Here is a 20,237-nt window from a genome sequence, read left to right on the forward strand (position 1 = left end):
GATGCCCTGCACTCAGTGATGCTGCGCGCTCTGATGTCACGCCTCTCACTCTCTTCCTCCCACACACAGACGCTTTTCTTCATCTCTCTCTTTTTATTTTAATCTCAAACTTAAATATTGGCAAGAAAAATAAGCAATTACTTCAACTTACAAACGTAGTTCTGTCAAGAAACGTGATTGCAGTGACTTACTGTGAAAATGAATCACACTGTCTTGTATTTTTAATAATAAACAACATAATAGTAGGCTATTGTTTATTTTTAGAACAATTAAATATATTATATGATATAGCTGAGTCAGAAAACACCAGGTTATTTATTTATTTATTTTACAATAGCTGTAATAAATAACAAAACCGCTTTCAGTCAAGAGTCAGCTGTATGTAATGAAGGTGCAGTTTAAAGAAAAGGTCAGACTGTGTCATTATAAATATTATGAATTTATAAAATTGATTTATTTTAATTGATTAATCAATAAAAAAATGATATTTTGTATAGGTTTTGTGCGTTAGCTTCTATTTTGCTGTTTTGTAAATAGTTACACTCTTTAAAGTACAAAAATTTGCCACTAGTACCCTTTCAAAAAGTATTAATTCATACATGGTGCATATAACCGCAGCTTTTGTAACATTTTTCTGAGAGTGTATATAATTAAATTATTGTTTTTGTTCTTAAAAACATGTTGACATGTTATGAAAATACTTTATATATTGTGACAGAATGTCACAGTATTGATCAATGTGCAAAAGTCACCTCAAGTCTCTCCAATACACTCTTAAAAATAAAGGTTCTTGCATCAGTGGTTCCACCTTTACCATCTATGGAACCTTTTCATTTCACAAAAGGTGATTTACAGTGCAAAAACGTTCTTTAGATTACACACACACACACACACACACACACACACACACACACACACACACACACACGCACACACACACACACACACATGTGTGTGTGTGTGTGCATAATCTAAAGAATATATATATATATATATATATATATATATATATATATATATATATATATATATATATATATATATATATATATATATATATATTTACACTAAGAAAAAAAATGTTCAGAAAACTTTTCTTTTATGACAACATACCCCAGTATTGGAGACACAAAACTATTTTGGAACAATGCAGATGTTAGGCTATAATAGCCTTTTTAAAAAGAGTTTTCATTTTGTTCAGAATTTTGTATTCACACATCTTGGTCATCGTTGGATAAGCTGTACTGTAATTTATGTTGTGTGAGGATTTCTCGATAAGATAAAATAACACATTATATAAATCAGACTACTTATGTCATTTGGGTAGTCACAAGAAATCTGATATAAAAAAAAAAAAAAACTCATATTAAATCTGATGTCAGCAGCCTTTTTGCCCCCCAAAAAAAGAAAAAAAAGGGTTATTTAGCTGTTTTAAAAATGTTTAATACAAAGGCTTACAAGCTTTCAAACGATTGTTTGATTGCTTTGTCGATTCATCAAAAAAACCATTGGAGGGAGACAACTACTAGTTCACCAGTGAGCAAAGGTTATCCTGAAGCCAGGATGAGCACTCCTTAGAGTAATTTATATCTTCTATTTATATCTTCTCTTATATATATATATATTTTTTTTTTATTTTTTTTTTCTTTACTTTTCTTTTCTTTCTTAAAGCTTGGCCAACTGTCTAAATAGAAAGTAAATCATATGATTACACCATCAGCTGCACGCAAGTAAAAAAAAGAAAGATTTTATATACATACAGGGGCGTTGCACAAGATCTCGGGCCCTATGCATAGGCAGTCCTGATGGGCCCCCATGGCCCCGCCCATGAAAATATCCAGGTAAAATAAAATATATTTCAGACTTTTTAAGGGCCCTCTCTACCTTTGGGGCCCTGGTAATCAGTACGGTTATATACATATATATATATATATATATATATATATATATAGGCTATATCCGAATATATTCCTAACCATACCCGTACCTGAATCAAGTCTGATAGCTGAAGCACTTCTATTAGCTATTTTAAAATATAGTAGCCAACTATTTCCATCATTCCAGTGCCTCCGTCCATCCCCAGTGTTTCGCATAGAGGAAATGTCGAGCTCAAAATGGTGTTTTATTAATGTAACATGCCCCTTTAGTGACGGAACAATGTTTCATGATCAACACGACGTAGAAGGAGAACAGTTTAAAGGTATAGAGCAGGTAGGGTTTTTGTTCTTGTCGTGTAACGGGACACAGGACGCGGGGGTGAGCCGCATATCGCGCGCTTGCGTGCGTCAGAGAGGACGTGGTAGGACAGCTGGAGTGCGCGCGCCGCCCGCACTAAGAGCAATAACAGCATTCTCAGCGACATCGCTCGATTACCGCCATGCAAATAACACGTGAAAATGAAACGGGACTGGTGCGCCAGAGAATGTAAGATATTTATCGTGTATCTGATCTCTTACGATTCCTATGATTTATGACTAACAAGATTTGGGACGTTTCTACACAGTCGCCAGGTAAGAATAAATTACTTTTCACTAGCGGTACATGCATCATTGTTTCATTATGTAGAGCGTCCAGACAAATGCGGCTTTCCTATCGATACGCTCGTGTCTTTGACGCGCGTCCTTCGTGTGACGGACCGCAATAGCATCTTTCGGCGCACAGCGACGTAATGTCTTCGAGGATCCTTTGCATTTTGTTATCCATCGCCTTTGTGCGTGAACGATGCGCGTTTGACGACAAAAAAGCGATTAACGACTTCACACACATAAAAATAAATACATAAATAAATCGCTCTTCTTCCTTAAAAAAATGACGTTTGGTTCAGTGCGAATCCATGTGAATTACGCGCGGATGATGTATTTGTCTCAGCGTGAATGTGAGCGCGACGTGTGATTGAGTAAAAAAAGCATATTCTGTTATCCACTGCCTCCCATTGCTTGGCCATTCAGGTTGCATGGCCTATGTGGCTTTATTGGAGAAAATAACAGGATGCCTGTTTTGAAAATCGCATAATTACAGCTTTAAGTGCAGTATTAAAGGCAGTTGTAACAGCAATCCCCGTTGATTAAGAGATGCGGTCCTTCTCAGATCTGCATTCCATCAGAGCTCTGACGGGCTCAGGATCGAGTTTATAGAGTAAGAATTGAGCTGATGCGCTGTGGTATTTTTAGACATCACATGCGATAGACGTTTGCATGTCTCTTGTAGCCTTTTAGGCCATCTCAGTTACACATTTCCTCAGCTCAAGATGAAGTTTTTAAATATTTCTTAGTGAAAAATCCAAATAATCCGTGTTATTAAATACATTGCCCCATGAATATCCCACAAAAGAAAATCTGAACAGATCTGAGGTTACATATTTTTCTTTAGTAATCATTCATCACTATAAATAGTTTCTTTCAAGTCAGTGTATGAATAGGCTACAGTGACGTAAATTAAACCCACTGTTTGCCATTCGGTTACTAAGGTAACTGTCAGAAAAATAACATGCAACATTAGAAATATATATATATATATATATATATATATATATATATATATATATATATATAGTCTTCTTGCTTTAATCAGTAGCCTAGCTATGTCTAATGACATTCTCTCATTCTTGTTTTTGCTCATTCTCTCCATCATCCTATACATGCCCCCAAGAGCTGTTTCCACAGTAACCAGAAAATTCCCAGAGTTCCAAAAAAAAAAAAATGCACAACTGAGATTTTCTCAAGTAGCTCAGGGAGAATCTCTGAATACATCTTAGGCGTTGTTTCTTTCGACTTAGGATGTATCTGGCATCATGCAAACTGATACAAACCAGCAGAAAACAAATGCGATACCATTACAGTGGAGCCTCAGTGCTTACATCATGCACATGACCAACCAGACAAAACAGGCCTTGGAATATTAACTGTTGTAAAATCACTGTAATTCATAGTTTTGAGTAGCTTAACAGCCAACAGCAACACTAATATTCTATAGATAGTCATATTTATTGTAGAGCTGGTCAAGTTAATGCGATATTATCGTGTTGTCACATAAATTGATTTGCGCAGACAATTATTTTATTGCGCATTAACACAGTTTATTTTTTTAAGAATATCCGTTGCTCACTGGCTCTGAATACACACAGACAAACCATGGGTCACAGGAGGGGTGAGATGTTGATCAGTACTGTCTTAGGATGAGTGTCATCACGCGTCTCAACCAATGAGAGCATTTGGGGTGGGCCTAAGACTGCAGCAGCGCTCACATAAATGCTTACGATCAAATTATTTAGGCTGAGCATTAACTTTCACAAACTACTGACCACTGTTTTTTTAACAGAAAAGAATGCAACGTGCTTGTAATCACAACTTCATAAGTTGGAAATTTGAAGATACGATTGCATGTGAAGACAGCAAAGAAGTGCTCTCGCTCAACACAGTGGAGTGAATCATTTTGTTAACTTTGTGGTTTATTATTTTGAGTCGTTTGGGACGTGTTAACACATTTGGTCTATTACTTTTGTCGCGCACTTTTGTCTGCGTTCTGGCGCGGTTAGTGCTCACACTCACTGATCTATATATAACTGAACCATGCTCTGGCCCACCTCTTCCAGCTGAGCCAGGGACGGCTAAACGAACCACGCCCAAGCACGGGACGGATCGATCACACTAGTCAAAAGAACCAGCTTTGTGGGGTCAAACGCCCTCAAGCATGGTTAAGATTGCCTAGTGTGAGTACACCCTTATTCTCCAGTATCCCGCACACATGAGTCTCCGCCCGCCCGCACCCGCACTCGTCCGTCTAGTGTTGTCTCGCTGCACTCTGCTGCATTGGGTCCCGCTATAGTGCAGGTCTCCAAGGTGCCTGTTATAATGTTACGATGGAGGTTCTGGACTCTGAGCATAACTTGTTTTTCTATAACAAACTATAAAATATTTTCTATAAAAATGTTAATGCTCTGGCAATGGCAAATAGCTTTTTTATATTTAATTTCAGTACATTAATGTTATAAGTTAAGATTTACAAGAACTGTATGTAAAAGGAATACTGCTGTAAAAAAAGAAAAAAAAGGAAAAAAAAACACCTTATTTATTTGAAGTGCAAACCAAATGCTATTGCACTTCATATAGCATATAGCACTTCATAATTCATATAGCAGTACTTTTAATTGAAAACAGTGCACAAGACCTACTTTTGAATGCATAATTGAATTTTGTGAATAATGCGGTTAATTGTGATTAATTGCAAACAAACATGTGATTAAGTGCAATAAAAATAAAATAAAAAATGTATTCGTGCCCAGCGCTAATTTATTGATATTACAGTATTAAGAGTAAAAGCCAGTTCACAAAATTGACAATAACTATAATGATAACTAGACAAGTAAAGTTTGTGACCAAACTTGGAAGTTGCTCATGAAAGTGTGACCTAAGTAGTTTTAAAAGCTTGCCGTTTGAAGGTGTTTGAAGAAGTCTGAAATAAAAAATAAATAAAATAAACAACACAGATAGATAGATAGATAGATAGATAGATAGATAGATAGATAGATAGATAGATAGATAGATAGATAGATAGATAGATAGATAGATAGATATGCTAGGGTTCTCAGGATGGTTTCTAGGGTGTTGCTATGCAGTTGCTGGGGTATTCTTTGTGGTTGCTAGGGGGTTGATAGGGGTTTGCTATGCGGTTGCTAGGCTACTCGGGATGCATACTAGTGTGTTGCAATGCGGTTGCTAGGGCACTTGGGATGGTTGATAGGGCAGGAATCATTTTGTTTTGTTGAAATCATTTTCAGGATTTATTCACAGTTGAATGAAAAGACATTGAGAGCCAATCATAATCTTTAAAGAGCATTTAAAGTGGCAGGTGGCATAACTGCAGCAATTGCTTAGAATAAAAAGAAAAATATGTTGAGTTAATGTATATGCTAGTAGTTATCATTATTATCTTTAGTCATTGTTCTTGGTGTGAACGGGTAGTTTAGCTTTCAGTTTCAAAAAACTGTAATTATGACATATGTATGTTGTATATACTATATGAGGAAAAAAAATGAAATTGAACATTTAAAGTCATAACCATGAAATAAAAAGTATTATGCCATATAATTTTGAGAAAAGTAAAAAAAGAAGACTTTTAGTTATGACTTAGTATTTCTTAATTGTAATTTTTTTATTTCATATAGTTATGCATTTTTATGTGTTAATATGGTTTATGGTTCATGAGGCAGAAGTGGGTTTCCATACAGTTGGGACATAAATGTATATAAAATTATGTATTGACAATGCTGATTAGCTGTTGGCACCACAAAACTGTAAATATTTCCCTAGTGGATATCCTGAGCCGTGATTCACACTTTTAACACCACTGCTATCTACCTTAATATATTTTTTGCTTGCAAAGGGCTTATGAGAAATAAATGGCTACATTTAATGGTTTTTGAACAGAGAAGGTGGTGTAGTTAGTACAGTCTAAGTGACCCACAAACATAATCAAACTCTAAGCCTTTAGCTCATTCAGTATTCAGTATTACATGTGTTTATTAAAATGTTACATTTATAGCTGAAATTTAGTAGCTGTTCTTATTGATACAGCATCTAGAATTTTTAAAAAATTATTGTTGTAAAAGGACAGAAAATACAGAAATGGTATGTCATCCAGCCATTTATTTATCTTCACTCTGACTGTTATTTTTCATATGACTGATCCATTGTAGTCAAAAAAGCACATGTCTTATGCACACGTTAATGCACAAGTCTTGTGCATTAACTCCAATAGACAAGATTTACTAAGCCTCTTTAAAAATGTCTGACCTAAACATTTGGTCAGAGTTTTACTACAATAATAATAATTATAAAAAGAGATGGAAAATATGAGGTATAAGGGCTTGCCAAAACATCCTTAACATTCAAAATGTGCTTTTCACTGAGATTGTGTCTTATGCTGCTGGCAAACCAAAGAGGTCTTTAGTAAGAGGCTCATCTGATCTCTGTTCATTTGAGTGATAATCATTACTGCTAATTCAGAAGTACCACTGAATTTCCCTCTGAGGCTGAGTAGATGTGAGCATTTTCGAGCACTTAACTGCATACAAAGTTCTCTGTTAATCAGACTGCATTGGTCTGTATTGTGTGTATTGATCTGTGATGTGAAAATTATGCATTTGCATACTGTAAATCTCTCTTGAGGCAGTCAGGAAGTGGCCCGTCTCAAAAACATGCTGCAAGAATTCAATAAGGTGCCAGAAATATCTGGTGCGATCTTGCTTTCCACAGGAGGCTGAGTCCAATGGCTGCTTCACAGCAAGAAAAAATTGTCATTAATAGATGACCTTGATGCTGATGGCAGCAGAGAAGACATCCTATTCAATTCACAAAGGCACACAGGCATACAGTTTCATGTATTTACACACACATAAGAACATTAACCGTTTCATAGTTCATCTCTAAATCAAAAGAGAGAAATCAGAAATTATATTTTGCTTTAACACTATGTTGTTATAAATTATATGTCTATTATATGTATATTATATGTATGTTCTTTGTTTTAATACATTTTTCTTAGTTTTTTAATAAAAAAAAAAATATATATATTTTTATTGTACTTATTTGAAAAATGTATGCATATTTATATTTTTATATATAGGCTATATATAATTTTTACTTGTATACTTTTTATTTTAAAGTTTTAAAGTGAGAATGGTAAAATGTATACATCTCAGAGAAGCACATATAGATATAATGGCATTCGAAAATTACCTTTAAAATCTCAAAACTTGAATTGATTTTATTTGTATCCCCTTTCCAATTTCATATGAAAATAATAAAAAAATAAATATATTTCAATTAGTGCATAAGTCATTTTCATGATGTATTGGCATATTGGTGGCTTATGTGATGTTGTCGCATTTTCTGAATACGGGATGTTTCGGGGTAGGGTTAGGGGTAGACCTTCATGTTTACTCTTTTCTAATGATCTTACATTTTCGTGCAATTCACATCATAGAGATTTATACAAGATCACCATCTCATGTGAGTTCTAGTTTTACTGTGCGTTTGAGAACCGCAGAAGACAAGTAATGTGCATGTGTACCAAATGAAACTTTTTTCCTTTTTCAGATCTCAGGGAATAATTGAGTCTTAACCACCACATAACTCGACAAACCCAAGCAGCATGCCAGAGCAGAGTAACGATTACCGGGTGGTGGTGTTTGGAGCAGGGGGAGTGGGCAAGAGCTCCTTGGTTCTGCGCTTCGTTAAAGGCACCTTCAGGGACACCTACATCCCGACGGTGGAGGACACGTACCGGCAGGTCATCAGCTGCGACAAGAGTGTATGCACTCTGGAGATCACTGACACCACTGGCAGCCACCAGTTCCCTGCTATGCAGCGTCTGTCCATCTCCAAAGGCCATGCCTTCATCCTGGTCTACTCCATCACCAGCAGGCAGTCGCTGGAGGAGCTGAAGCCTATCTACCAGCAAGTGCTGGCCATCAAAGGTAACGTGGAGAACATCCCCATCATGCTTGTCGGCAACAAGAGCGACGAGACCCAGCGCGAGGTGGAGACCAAGGAGGGCGAAGCTCAGGCAAACATCTGGAAATGCGCGTTCATGGAAACATCAGCCAAGACCAACACCAACGTGAAGGAGCTTTTTCAGGAGCTACTGAACCTGGATAAGAAGCGTGATATGAGTCTGAACATGCGCACCAGCAAGCAGAGACGTGCAGACAAGCTGAAGGCCAAGTGTAGTGTGATGTAGGAAGATGGATCCATCCATCATTCAACATGTAACTGACTTCTCCAAATGTACATAAGTCCCTCACCTTAAAGGAACAGTACGCGCTAAAAAAAGAAACTTCTGTCATCATTTACTTATTGTCCTGCCATCTTAACCCATATGACTTTACTGTTTCCAGGGAACACAATTGTACTGGCTGCGTTTATCCATGCAACAAAAAACCTTAAAAAGTTGTCCATATTACTTGTGAGATATTTTCCAAGTCTTATAAGGGAGATCATATGATATCATATGATAACTGTGTTGAATTTCAGAATCCTGATTCATTCAGACCAATTTTATGAACTGAATCAACTGACTCTTTGAAAAGATGCCAAACTAAACCAGGGTGAATGTAAAACTGTAAATGGCAAACATTCTTGTAAAAGAGCACTCTTCATATGGACCTCCATTATGATACTTTGATGGTGCATTTGCACCTTTATGATTCTTTTATTTCCTTTTTTGTGTGTTAAACTGAAGTAAGCGACACAAGAGTGAGCAAATGATGACAGAACTTTCTTTTTGGGCGAACTCTCCCTTTAACTCTCCATCCCTCTCAGTTTTAATTAGGTAATCTTTAGTGCGCATCCAAACGTCATCCATCTCCCTTTCCCTGTATGTTCTGGCTCCTGTAGTGACTGTGTGTAGAAGACTATAAGAGCTGACACATGACCCAGGGAGGACGTCCCACGATTCTCACACATGCTCTCTCTCTGCTGCTTTCTGTTAACTTTTTATTGAATTCAAGACAGACCAAATCATCAATGTGGCCATTTTTATGTCAGGCTGTGTCTTTAATGGTACGGTTTTGAAATGCAGACATAAATGTCTTGAACTGGTTCTGCATCTTATGGGTTCCTAACCCACAGGAAGAAAAGGCATGGGGCACAGCTGAAGAGGCGACACTATCCGCTCTTCCAAATTACACATGTACTATCGCAGCACAAAAGAAGCCTGTTAGAAATCGGAAAACAATTCGGGACGAAGGACATTCTTAGTTAACCAGCTTGACAGTGATGTAACCTGGAATAACAGAGTAAAGTGCATAATGCATGTCTGATGATATAAACTACCTTCATATTAAATGTGATTGAGATAATTTCATCGAGAACAGAGCTATACCTTATTAAAGCACAGTGAATAAGTCCTAAATGTGATCATTTATAAAATGTTTTTTTGATGGGGTGGGGTTCGGGTGTCAATTGATGTTTTATTTTACTCTGTTTAGTTTTTCAAGTGTTGATGGCACTCGGAAACCTTAATATATGCATTTCATCATCTAACTAAAAACATATATCCTGTATGTGAAATCTATGTGTATTATGAGCCCTAATGAAAACCCCTGTACAGCCCCTGTTTTTCTGTCAGTGTCTATATTTCCTCAGATTATTTAATGCCATTTGCTTTAGCAATACATGATATTAAAGCACTTTTAGAATCTTGAGCACATGCACAACACAGAGCGTTAACCTTTACAAAAAAGATTTTCTTGTCAAACACTCTGCATTTACAACTTTACTGCAGATAAAGTGTTTATTCAATAAATATTATGTGAGGGACCAGAAAAATAAAGAAGCACAAACAAAAGGAAAATAATCATTGCTTGTTTTCTTTTGTGGTTTTGAACATCTGTATATAGTACAAAGTGGCTCCAAAATTATGCATGAAAATATCTGAATTTCATTGCATTTAGATACAAAGTGTTAAACCAGTGATGTTTGAGCTTTTCTCACAATTAGTCACTTTTATTAGCCATTCATGAACCAACAGGACTCAATGTGATTTTTATGTGAGGTATAAAGTTAGTTTATTAAATAGAACAGTATCAATTGATTTATCCTTTACAGCTTATACTTCTTTTTGTGATGTTTTCCTTGGGGAAAAAGTCACTTGCTTTGATATTACTTAATTTGTTTAAAACAAGACATTTCTACATTTTTAAGTATTAAATGTTGGATACTTTCTGGGGCCACTGTAAATAAGGATGCAGGTACTTACAGTACCCCAAAAAATATTTTATATCAGTGATGTGAACTCTCTGCCCTTATTATGTTACTGCAGTAGCGATGGATGATAATGATAGATACTGAGGGGAATGAGTTTACCTGAAGATGCAGAAAGAGCATCTGGTGGAACATCTGCTCAGTCAATCATGGTTTATCTCTGAAGATTCGACTGAAAGCGAAGCATTAATTAGCAGATGCATATATTTGTGTGTGAAGATGTTACCAGGCTGTGTCTGTGTGCTTTGCAGTTTTCTGTTCAACTAGAAACGTTAAAATGTCCAACTATCCACTTGGATATTCACTTGGTCTGTGATTTCATGCAAACATGCTTGCAGTCAGGGACATGTACAGTACTGTACACATTCACTATTTGCTTTTTAAGAAAAAGTTAAGCACAATGAAACCATAAAGCAGTTTTTGAGATGTTAACAGATATGTTCAGGTTGCACACCAATGAAACAACAATAGCACTCATTATTAAGGGAACAAGTGTTTTATTATTATTTTATGTATTTATTTATTTATTTTTAGGCGCCATTACTGTAGGTTCTTCTGGTTTAGAAAAGCAAAGTCGAGCCTAGGTCATGAAATTAACCTAAACAATCTATGAGTCATCCGTTTTTCCAAGTATTTTTATAAAATAAAAGTTGGAGACATAAATGTATATAAATTTTACATTTGTCACATAGGTTATATAATTTGTTTTTAAATATGTTCACCTGACAGGTGAGTTTAATGCAGATTTAGCCTATTTACAGATGTCTATTTAACCGTGAATAAACTCTGATCTTGTTTTTGTAGATCAGCCCTGTCACTATTTTCATTTGAAAAAGATCCAATTTGTTGAGAAAAGTTACCTGAACTGTTATGCGATTTGCAGACAACTAACAATACACGTGTTTAATGTTCAAAATGCACTTATGTAGTAGGTTTGCAATATGTATGTCGGGCAATAAAAGTGTAAAGCCATTGTCCACTTTTCATATTTCTTCCTTTTGAACACAGACATTTGATGGCATATTTGTTGGAGAGAAATTTTGTGGCACTGCCCTCTGCTGGTAAATAGATGTATGAAGCATTATTGAACAGGGCTGCATGGTGGTTGCAATGCTTTGACAGGGTTTTAAAGGCACGGATTATGAAAGAAAAAAAAATGCCCTGATACTGCCATCCGGTGGTAAAAAGAGGTATGTTATGGTAAATGAAAACAGAAGAAAATGGTCCACAAGTAATGGTGCTTTTTGATTTAAGGTGCTACTTTATGTACACGTTCATATCATGACATCAATACAGCATATTTAACAACAATTAAGATAAATTAATATAGATATTTTGCCAAAATATGAAAACATAAAGGGATGAAGAGATATTGTAGTAGGCTAAGTCTTTTTAATTGTCATAAGCTGTTTCTTGGAACTTGAAATGATTTCAGTGCAAGTCCAGTGGCAGATCCACTGACAAAGCTTGGAATTTGATGACAAAAATGTGGACATTGTGAACCAGTCTATTAATACTTCCAGAGTTTCCATGCATTTGAATATCCATTAGAATCCATTAGTCATCCTAAGATCATTTTTGAATGGAAATTTTCCACTGAGGCAAAAAGGTCATTAGGAGTCATTTGTTGCCACAGGAGGCAGTGTATGCTCCATGTTGTTGATTTGCTCACATGATTTTTATGGTTTCCAATAAACTATTTATTTGTAGTTGATAATGTATTTACAAAAAAAAAAAAAAAAAAAAACCCTTATGTTTACATTAAGAATGCTTTTTGTCCCAAAAGTATAACCAAGTACACATGGAGATCAAAATTAGAGAACAATGCAATTTCCTAAATTTCGAGATAACCACTTATTTCTATTTGAAGTTATCCTAACAGGAGTAAAAGTGAATTTTTTAAGCATATTTCATGAGTTGCATACAGTTGAGGTCAAAAGTTTACATCCCCCCTTTTAGAATCATCAAAATGTTAAATAACCAAAATAAGAAGGATAATACAAAATGCATGTTATTCCTTATTTAGTACTGATCCGAATAAGAAATGTATAATCAGACAAATACGACTACAAGAGTTCTTCTCCCGTAGTGACACATGGGGCTTCATCAGAGATTGTTCCGTTTAAAACTAAGAAGCAGTCAAAAGCAAGGAATGCAGGATTTAAATAAATAAATTATAATAAATATAATGATAATATATTTATTCTCAATACAAACAAAGTTACAAAATAAGTCACTTACAAACTAAATGGAAATAAAAAAAATAAAGACAGGTTTGGGCCCATTAAAAAGGGTTAATTAAACATAACCAAACTTAACAATAATCAAAACAAGGTAACAAACAGACAAAGGAAATGTGACCCCTTAAATCGACATGAGGAAAAAACTTTTATACACAAAGGACTAGTCCATTACACAAACTCATTCTCACACACACACACACACACACACACACACACACACACACACACACACACACACACACACACACACACACACACACACACACACACACAGGGAATAATACAAACATCACAAAACACAATCAGATAATTAAGATCAGTAAATAGATCATAAACAACAAATTAATATACACAAGTATAGTAAATATACTATATACCCCTATATACTATATAATACCCCCCCCCCCCCCCCCAGCTACTTTACAGGATGGATTGATCCAGCGGAACAAAATGACGGTTACTGACACTAGCCACTGTATGAGCACGTACCACTACCGGAAGACAGTGTGGAACCTGTTTTAAACACAGTCTATGTGTGTAACCCAGACAGTGCCCAAGCTCTGCTCTCCACTCGTCAGTGGCGGAGCCAGGAATTCTTCATGGGGTGGCCAGGCAGGGGCCAGTTGTTACTTTGGTGTGGCACAAAAAACATAATTTTGCAAACAAACACGGCACTTATCCAACCTTAAAATACTTCTTAAAGTACTGTATTGTATGTGCAAAACATATCAACATTGAAATGTTTGAAAAACAGCAGAAAATGTAGGATTATTATTGAGCAAAGATTAGATGTTTTTGTTGTAGGTACCTAATTTTATCTTGATTTTATCTATATCTAGAATTATGCGCGTGATGACGCAAATATGATGAGAGCGCAACAGTTATTCACATCCATCTAAAGTTAGCGTGTTTACATAGAAAAGTAACGTTACTGTATATAAAACCCACTTAGAAGCTAGTAATTATATTGGTATGTTGAATCACATTAAATGTTTCATGATTAAAACATACATTTATATATTCAGAGATAAAATAAACATAGTTTTGAGCATCCAAGTCAGCTAATATGAAGCTAGCTAAGTTAACTGCTCCCTACGTTACCTGTTTGTTACACAGGACAATGATAAAACTTCAGACACAAATAGTTGAATGGAACTAAAATAATAACTTATCTGATTTTAATAACTCACCTGAAAAGATGTGTTTGTGTGCTCAAACACGAGTTGAACCAGGCACAAAAGCGAAGCTTCACTCCTCGTCTCTCTCAGTCCTCGAGAGTGGACATAGCCTTATCTTCCCATTCACTAGTGCATTCCTGAATAGAAGGAAAAAACAAACAAACACACATTTAAATCTCGAGAACTCACTCACCAGAAATAAGAGTGTCTTATTTCAGCATGATAGATGTAGATTAGTGCAAATGCTCTGCTTTGTTAAGGCCTTGCCCCATTGAAGGTGATCCAGGGAACATGAGTGTGTGCTGGTTTGAGCGCTTGCGTCTTCACTGCATTTTGATGCATTAATCTGTGGCCAAGGTCTCCTCTTGTACAAGACTTTATAGTCTGCCATTTAACAAATGGCGCATAGAGCTGTAAACACTGGCAAAAAAACTAACAAAAACAAAATAACAATAAAAGACTTATAAATGGCTCTTCATCTTTCAAAAAATAAAGATGTAATGAGGGTCAGTAATATTGGCCTAAGAGACACTTACAGGCTTAGCAGATTTTAGTACATCTGCAGATGACTCCATGCAGTAAATGACAGGAAATGCAGCATGATTGGCTGCATATAAAACAGATGCCTATTATGAAATAAGAATTATTAGGAATGTTTAACTAAAATAGTGAAATATTTTTCAATTTAAACAACTTAAAAAAAATCTTGAGGTTAGCATGATGCTAAGCTAACAACATAATACTCCAAGCATAACACATAAACACGCAGATATTGGGTAAAATAGATTATTTATCTGTTTTAATCAATAATTTATCATGTAATGAAATGTGTATTTTATTTATACTATAGTCAAAATTGTTGTTAGCTAACAAACTTACTTCAACCATGTTAGCATAGCACTCTGGTTCTCCATGTTGACACGAGAATGAATTATCTTCGGGAAGCTGACAAGTTAACAGTCATAAACACAAGTAATGTCATAACATTTTCCCCATTACAACATACAGTCTTATTAATAGCTGTACCAGGTTGACATTCATTATATCTTTTAGTAAAGTCCAGGTTGGGAAGAGTTGTTCTGTTAGGAATGCTCTGCAGCCTGGACACAGGCTCTCGTAATAGAGAGTGATCTCTACGGGACACAGGTCTGGTGGCGTTAAGTTTCATACATTGTTTCCGGACCTACTCAGATACACAAAGAAACATGGTGTACCAACAAATAAGGAAAGAAAATCTCCACATTGACCAGTTTGTGGAAATACAAGTTATTTTCAATTACAAGAATTTACAATCACAATTGTAAGGCTACACTCATGCAATCTAACTGCACTCTGAATAATATAAGCCTATAAACTTTGTCTGATAGCACACAAAAATCCTTGGACAATTAACAGAATTCAGATAACTGTAAACATGCAAATGCATTGTTAAATTATTAAAATAATAATTTATAATCTCAGGGGTATAAGGATTTTAGGTCAGTGGTGTTTGGCTGACAAAACTGTTTGGAAATCCTCGGTGTCCCTGTAAAAAAAACAGCATATGCTGGTAAGGTATGTTTTGAAGAATGGTTGCTGGTTTGAGCTGGTCATGTGCTGGTCCTAAGCTTGTCCTGAGCAGGAGCTAGTTTGCTTAGAATCAGAAATCAGAATCAGAATGAGCTTTATAATCATGTGTGTTCACACACAAGGAATTTGGCTTGGTGTTAGAAGCTTTTGGTACAGAAAATACAAACAAAGTGCACACATGCATAAAAAGAGAATAAACATTAAATTATAAATAACAATAGTAAAAAAAAAAAATAATATATATTTAATAATAATTAAATATAAATATATATATATATATACAGAAAAAGTAAAATGTCCAAAGACAGAACTGTGAATGTGCATATGTGCTGAGGTACTGAGGTGTTTTCTGTGTTGTTCAAGTGCGATATGGTCTGGGGGGAAAAACTGTTCTTGTGTCTGGCTGTTTTGGTGCACAGCACTCTGTTGTGTCGGCCAGAGGAAAACAGTTCAAAGTGAGAGTGGGCTGGGTGTGAGGGGTCCAGAGTGGTTTTCTTAGCCCCTTTTCTCATTCTGGAGATGTAAAGTTCTTGGAGGCTGGGCAGAGGGGCACCGATAATCCTCTCAGAAGTCCTGACTGTCAGTTGTAGTCTTCGGATGTCTGTTTTGGTAGCTGAACCAAACCAAACAGTTATAGATGAACACAGAACAAACTCGGTGGCTGAGTAGAACTGTTTCAGCAGCTCCTGTGGCAGGTTGAACTTCCTTAACTGGCAGAGGAAATACAGCCTCTTTGCTGTGCCTTTTTCAAAATAGAGTCAAAGTGATTGTCCCACTTCAGGTCCTGAGAGATGGTGTTGCCAAGGAACCTGAATGACTACACTGCAGTCACAGTGGTGTTCATGAAGGTGAGTGCTGAAGTCCACTGTCATTTCCACAGTTTTGAGAGTGTTTAACTCCAGGTTGTTAAAGGAGTCATATGATGCTTTTTAAAAGATGATTATTTTGTGTATTTGGTATAACAGAATATATTGACATGCTTTAATGTATATATATATATATATATATATATATATATATATATATATATATATATATATATTTTAAATACTGTACATTATTATTGTAGGTCCTTTATGCCCCGCCTCTCTCAAACGCGTAGTTTTCTAAAAAGGCAAAGTTGTTCTACCGACAAGTGAAGTCCGCTTTGATTGGCCAACTGACCCAGTGCATTGTGATTGGCCGAACAATGCAAGCACTCATCAGAAATGTAATGCCCCTTTCCATAATCGTGAGCTTCATCTTTCAAAATAAATGTAAAGACAGTTAATAATGTCCTTAGTTTTACCATCAGTTCAAGCCCGAAAGGGGAACAGAGTAGTGTGACAGACACAGTGATTAAGCTCATGTGTTTGCAGTACACAAGCCACGGAGGGTTAAGACAGCTGACTCCACTGTGTGACCGTGTCTCTCTCTCTCTCTCTCTCTCTCTCTCTCTCTCTCTCTCTCTCTCTCTCTCTCTCTCTTTCTCACACACACAAAACTCTGCATTTCAACATTCAGTAGGAAATACTTAAACTAATAACAAAATATACTTACAGTAGCTGAATCATAAGCGCCAGATTGTCGTAGTAAAGTCAGAATGACCTCATTTCCTAGGTTCACGAAATGGTCGTCCATAAAATGCATTGCGGTTATAATTAATCTTAAAGATTCCTAAATGCATCTACTTTCAGAAGGCCTAATAAAGTGCTTTTGCCTTCGCCTAGATATGTACAGCATCTCCCTGACACGGCTGCTTCAACACTAATTGTGGTAACTTTCTTTGCATGAACATTTGGGCGGCGTTACACAAATATTTCCACATAGTGACATAGATATGTGGGGTGTGGCAGTCTTAACTTTGATAAAGAATATCTCTTTAAATTTGAGACTTTGGTCTTTGCAACTTTACAGATCTTCTTTGTGCACCAAGGGCTTTTAACACTCCAAAGAGAAAGGAAAAATAGAAATCGCGACATATGACCCCTTTAAGACTGCACCATACAGCCAGCTGCTAAACCTCCTGTCTGTAAGCAGACTCGTCTTTGTCCTTGATGATGCTGATGAATGTAGTGTTGTCCACAAACTTCAGGAGCTTGACAGAGGGTTCCTTTGAAGTGCAGTCATTTGTATACAAGAAGAGGAGCAGTGGGGAGAGAACACAGCCCTGAGGGGTGCCAGTGCTGGATGTGGATTTGCCCAGCCTCACTAGCTGCTGCCTGTCTGTCAGGAAGCTGGTGATCCACTGACAGATGTAGATGAGCACAGAGAGCTGTGTCAGTTTGTTTGAGAGAAGGTCAGGCATGATGGTATTGAAGGCCGAACTGAAGTTGACAAATAAGATTCTATGATGAACTGCCTTTAACAGTTATTTTGCATTATTGACACACTGTTTTCCTAATTAATTTGGTTCAGTTGAACGGTGATCCAATATGTTACTGTCTCTGGTGGGACATGTAATGTGCTGTCTGAATTTTGGCAGTTCACGGGAGAGATTTGCTTTGTTAAAATATCCAAGAATTAATTAAAAGAGTCAGAGTACAGTTCCATTCCCGTTATTTGTTCAGCCAGCTGTTGCATCGCGGAGCTCACACACACATCTGGAGGCACGTATACATTCAAAAAAATGAAAGAAGAAAACTCCTGGGGAGAATGGAATGGTTTACAGTTTATGTAGAGCACCTCTAAATTAGGAGAGAACATCTTCTTCAGAGTTATCTCGGAACACCAACCTTCATTTATGTAAAAACAGTCCACCACCTCTCGTTTTCCCTGTTAACTCCACGATGTGATCCGCTCTGAAAAGCTGGTAGCCCGGCAGATGAGGCGTGTTCTCCAGAATGCAGTTTGGAAGCCACGTTTGTGGAGAATAATCTTAGCAAGAATCATAAATTGAAATTGAAACATAGTGAATCTGAATAGGTGGTAATTTATTTAAACTATATCAGTGGTTACTCAGCCTTCTTGACCCAAAGAAACCCTGTTATCCAGAATATTCAAAAGTTTATAACTATATTAAAGACCCAACTCTTTTACCTGGCTTAAACAAAACAATCTTACACTTTTCTAATATTCAAATATGTTAAAGGATGTTTAGCCTGCATCAATTAGGAAAACCGGAACTGGGAACAGTTCCCATAACACATAATGCACTTGCTACATTGTTAAAAGAATGGCATCTACGCTAATATTAGTCTGTTTCTCTCTTATTCTGAGATCACCGTAGCCACCAGATCCAGTCTGTATCCAGATCAGATGGTCACTGCAGTCACCTGGATCCAGTATGTATCTGGCCTAGATGGTAGATCAGCACCTAGAGAGGACCTCTACAGCCCTGAATGTCAGCAGAGACCAGGACAACTAGATGAGTGGACCCTGGCACACTGGTTGAAAAGCACGGAACTAAATTGATGCTAATTAGGTATTTGTCGCTAAACTCAATTTGAATAGTACCAAAAACAAAGTGACAATAGATCACAGAATTACAGTTTTGATTATGTTGTGGTGAAAAGAGTAGGAAGCTTTAAGGACACAGGCCACATTTAAAATGACGTGAACAAGATGATTGACTCATGGCTTGAAAGAACTCTGTTATGATCATGGTATAGTCAGATAAATCTTAATACAGTACATTCTCTAGCATATCTTTAAACCAAGTATTTACAGGATGAACCTCTGACCCTGAATTCGGAGTATAAGAGCATACAGTTGTAGACAAGAGGAGGCTCATCAAACTCACAATGTGAATGCCAATCTCGTGGCCTGCTTAATTGGAAGCTGTTTGTTTTCAAAAGCATGACAATAATTTAGAAGCACAAAGAAGTCTTTGAAAGTGATGTTGAATACAGCTTTATTACAAGACCAATGCATCAGTGCAATTCAATATTCTAAACAGTCAGTAACACTCTGCAATTTGCAAGTGAAAACAAATGAATTGTGAAATATGTATTGTAGGTTGCCTTAAAGGTTTTTAGATTGCATATCTCGAGATGCATCAACATTATGTTCTGTATAATTTGATCTATTAAAGCCTACCAATATTACAATCATGAGCTGCCGGTTAATGCCACTACAAAGTTGGCAAGAATATAACTTAATTGTTTCAAGACTTAAATCTACCTCTTAAACAGGTTTACCCCACATTCTATGGCAATCTCCAGAGACCTACACCACTGAGAAGGAGGGTATCAACATGAAGGCTTGGGGTGAAATTTACACTGTATTTCATAAACTCTGAGGAATATGATGTGAAACACACAGAGCACTAGAGTTTTCATACTGTTTTTCGTCCCTGAGCTGTCTGTGAGCTGAATGAGAGCTTGAGTATACTCTCCTCCTATCAAAATAACCTCAGAGCTCCAATCAACTGTGAGCAGCTGCAGCTGAACAGACACAACACTCACTGACCTCAGATCAGAAGAGAGAGGCTGTTCAATGTGATGTTTCAATAAAGCAACTTAGTTTTCTCAAAGTTTGAGCTTTATTAACATTGAACTTTTGAC

General features: G+C 36.5%; 1 protein-coding gene and 1 pseudogene across 2 annotated transcripts; one reads left to right on the forward strand and one right to left on the reverse strand.

Moving 5' to 3' along the window:
* Nucleotides 1-2,267: 2,267 nt before the first annotated feature.
* Nucleotides 2,268-10,356, forward strand: LOC132126552 (GTP-binding protein Di-Ras1-like). 2 transcript variants are annotated; one of them, XM_059537861.1, is made up of 2 exons: nucleotides 2,268-2,424; nucleotides 8,097-10,356. In XM_059537861.1, exon 2 carries the CDS (start codon nucleotides 8,152-8,154, stop codon nucleotides 8,737-8,739), a length of 588 nt encoding a protein of 195 aa, XP_059393844.1. In that variant the 5' UTR covers nucleotides 2,268-2,424; nucleotides 8,097-8,151; the 3' UTR covers nucleotides 8,740-10,356. The 2 variants fall into 2 exon arrangements, with proteins under 2 accessions (XP_059393844.1, XP_059393843.1); XM_059537860.1 differs by having other exon boundaries at nucleotides 2,281-2,510.
* Nucleotides 10,357-14,270: 3,914 nt separating this feature from the next.
* LOC132126240 (gamma-interferon-inducible lysosomal thiol reductase-like) lies at nucleotides 14,271-20,012 on the reverse strand (annotated as a pseudogene).
* Nucleotides 20,013-20,237: the final 225 nt, after the last annotated feature.

The sequence above is a fragment of the Carassius carassius genome, chromosome 44, assembly GCF_963082965.1.
Source record: "Carassius carassius chromosome 44, fCarCar2.1, whole genome shotgun sequence".
In the NCBI taxonomy this organism is placed as follows: Eukaryota; Metazoa; Chordata; class Actinopteri; order Cypriniformes; family Cyprinidae; genus Carassius; species Carassius carassius.

What these genes read in the sequence shown, in the direction of transcription:
- LOC132126552 (XM_059537861.1), top strand. Translation starts at nt 8,152, where the DNA reads ATGCCAGAGCAGAGTAACGATTACCGGGTGGTGGTGTTTGGAGCAGGG.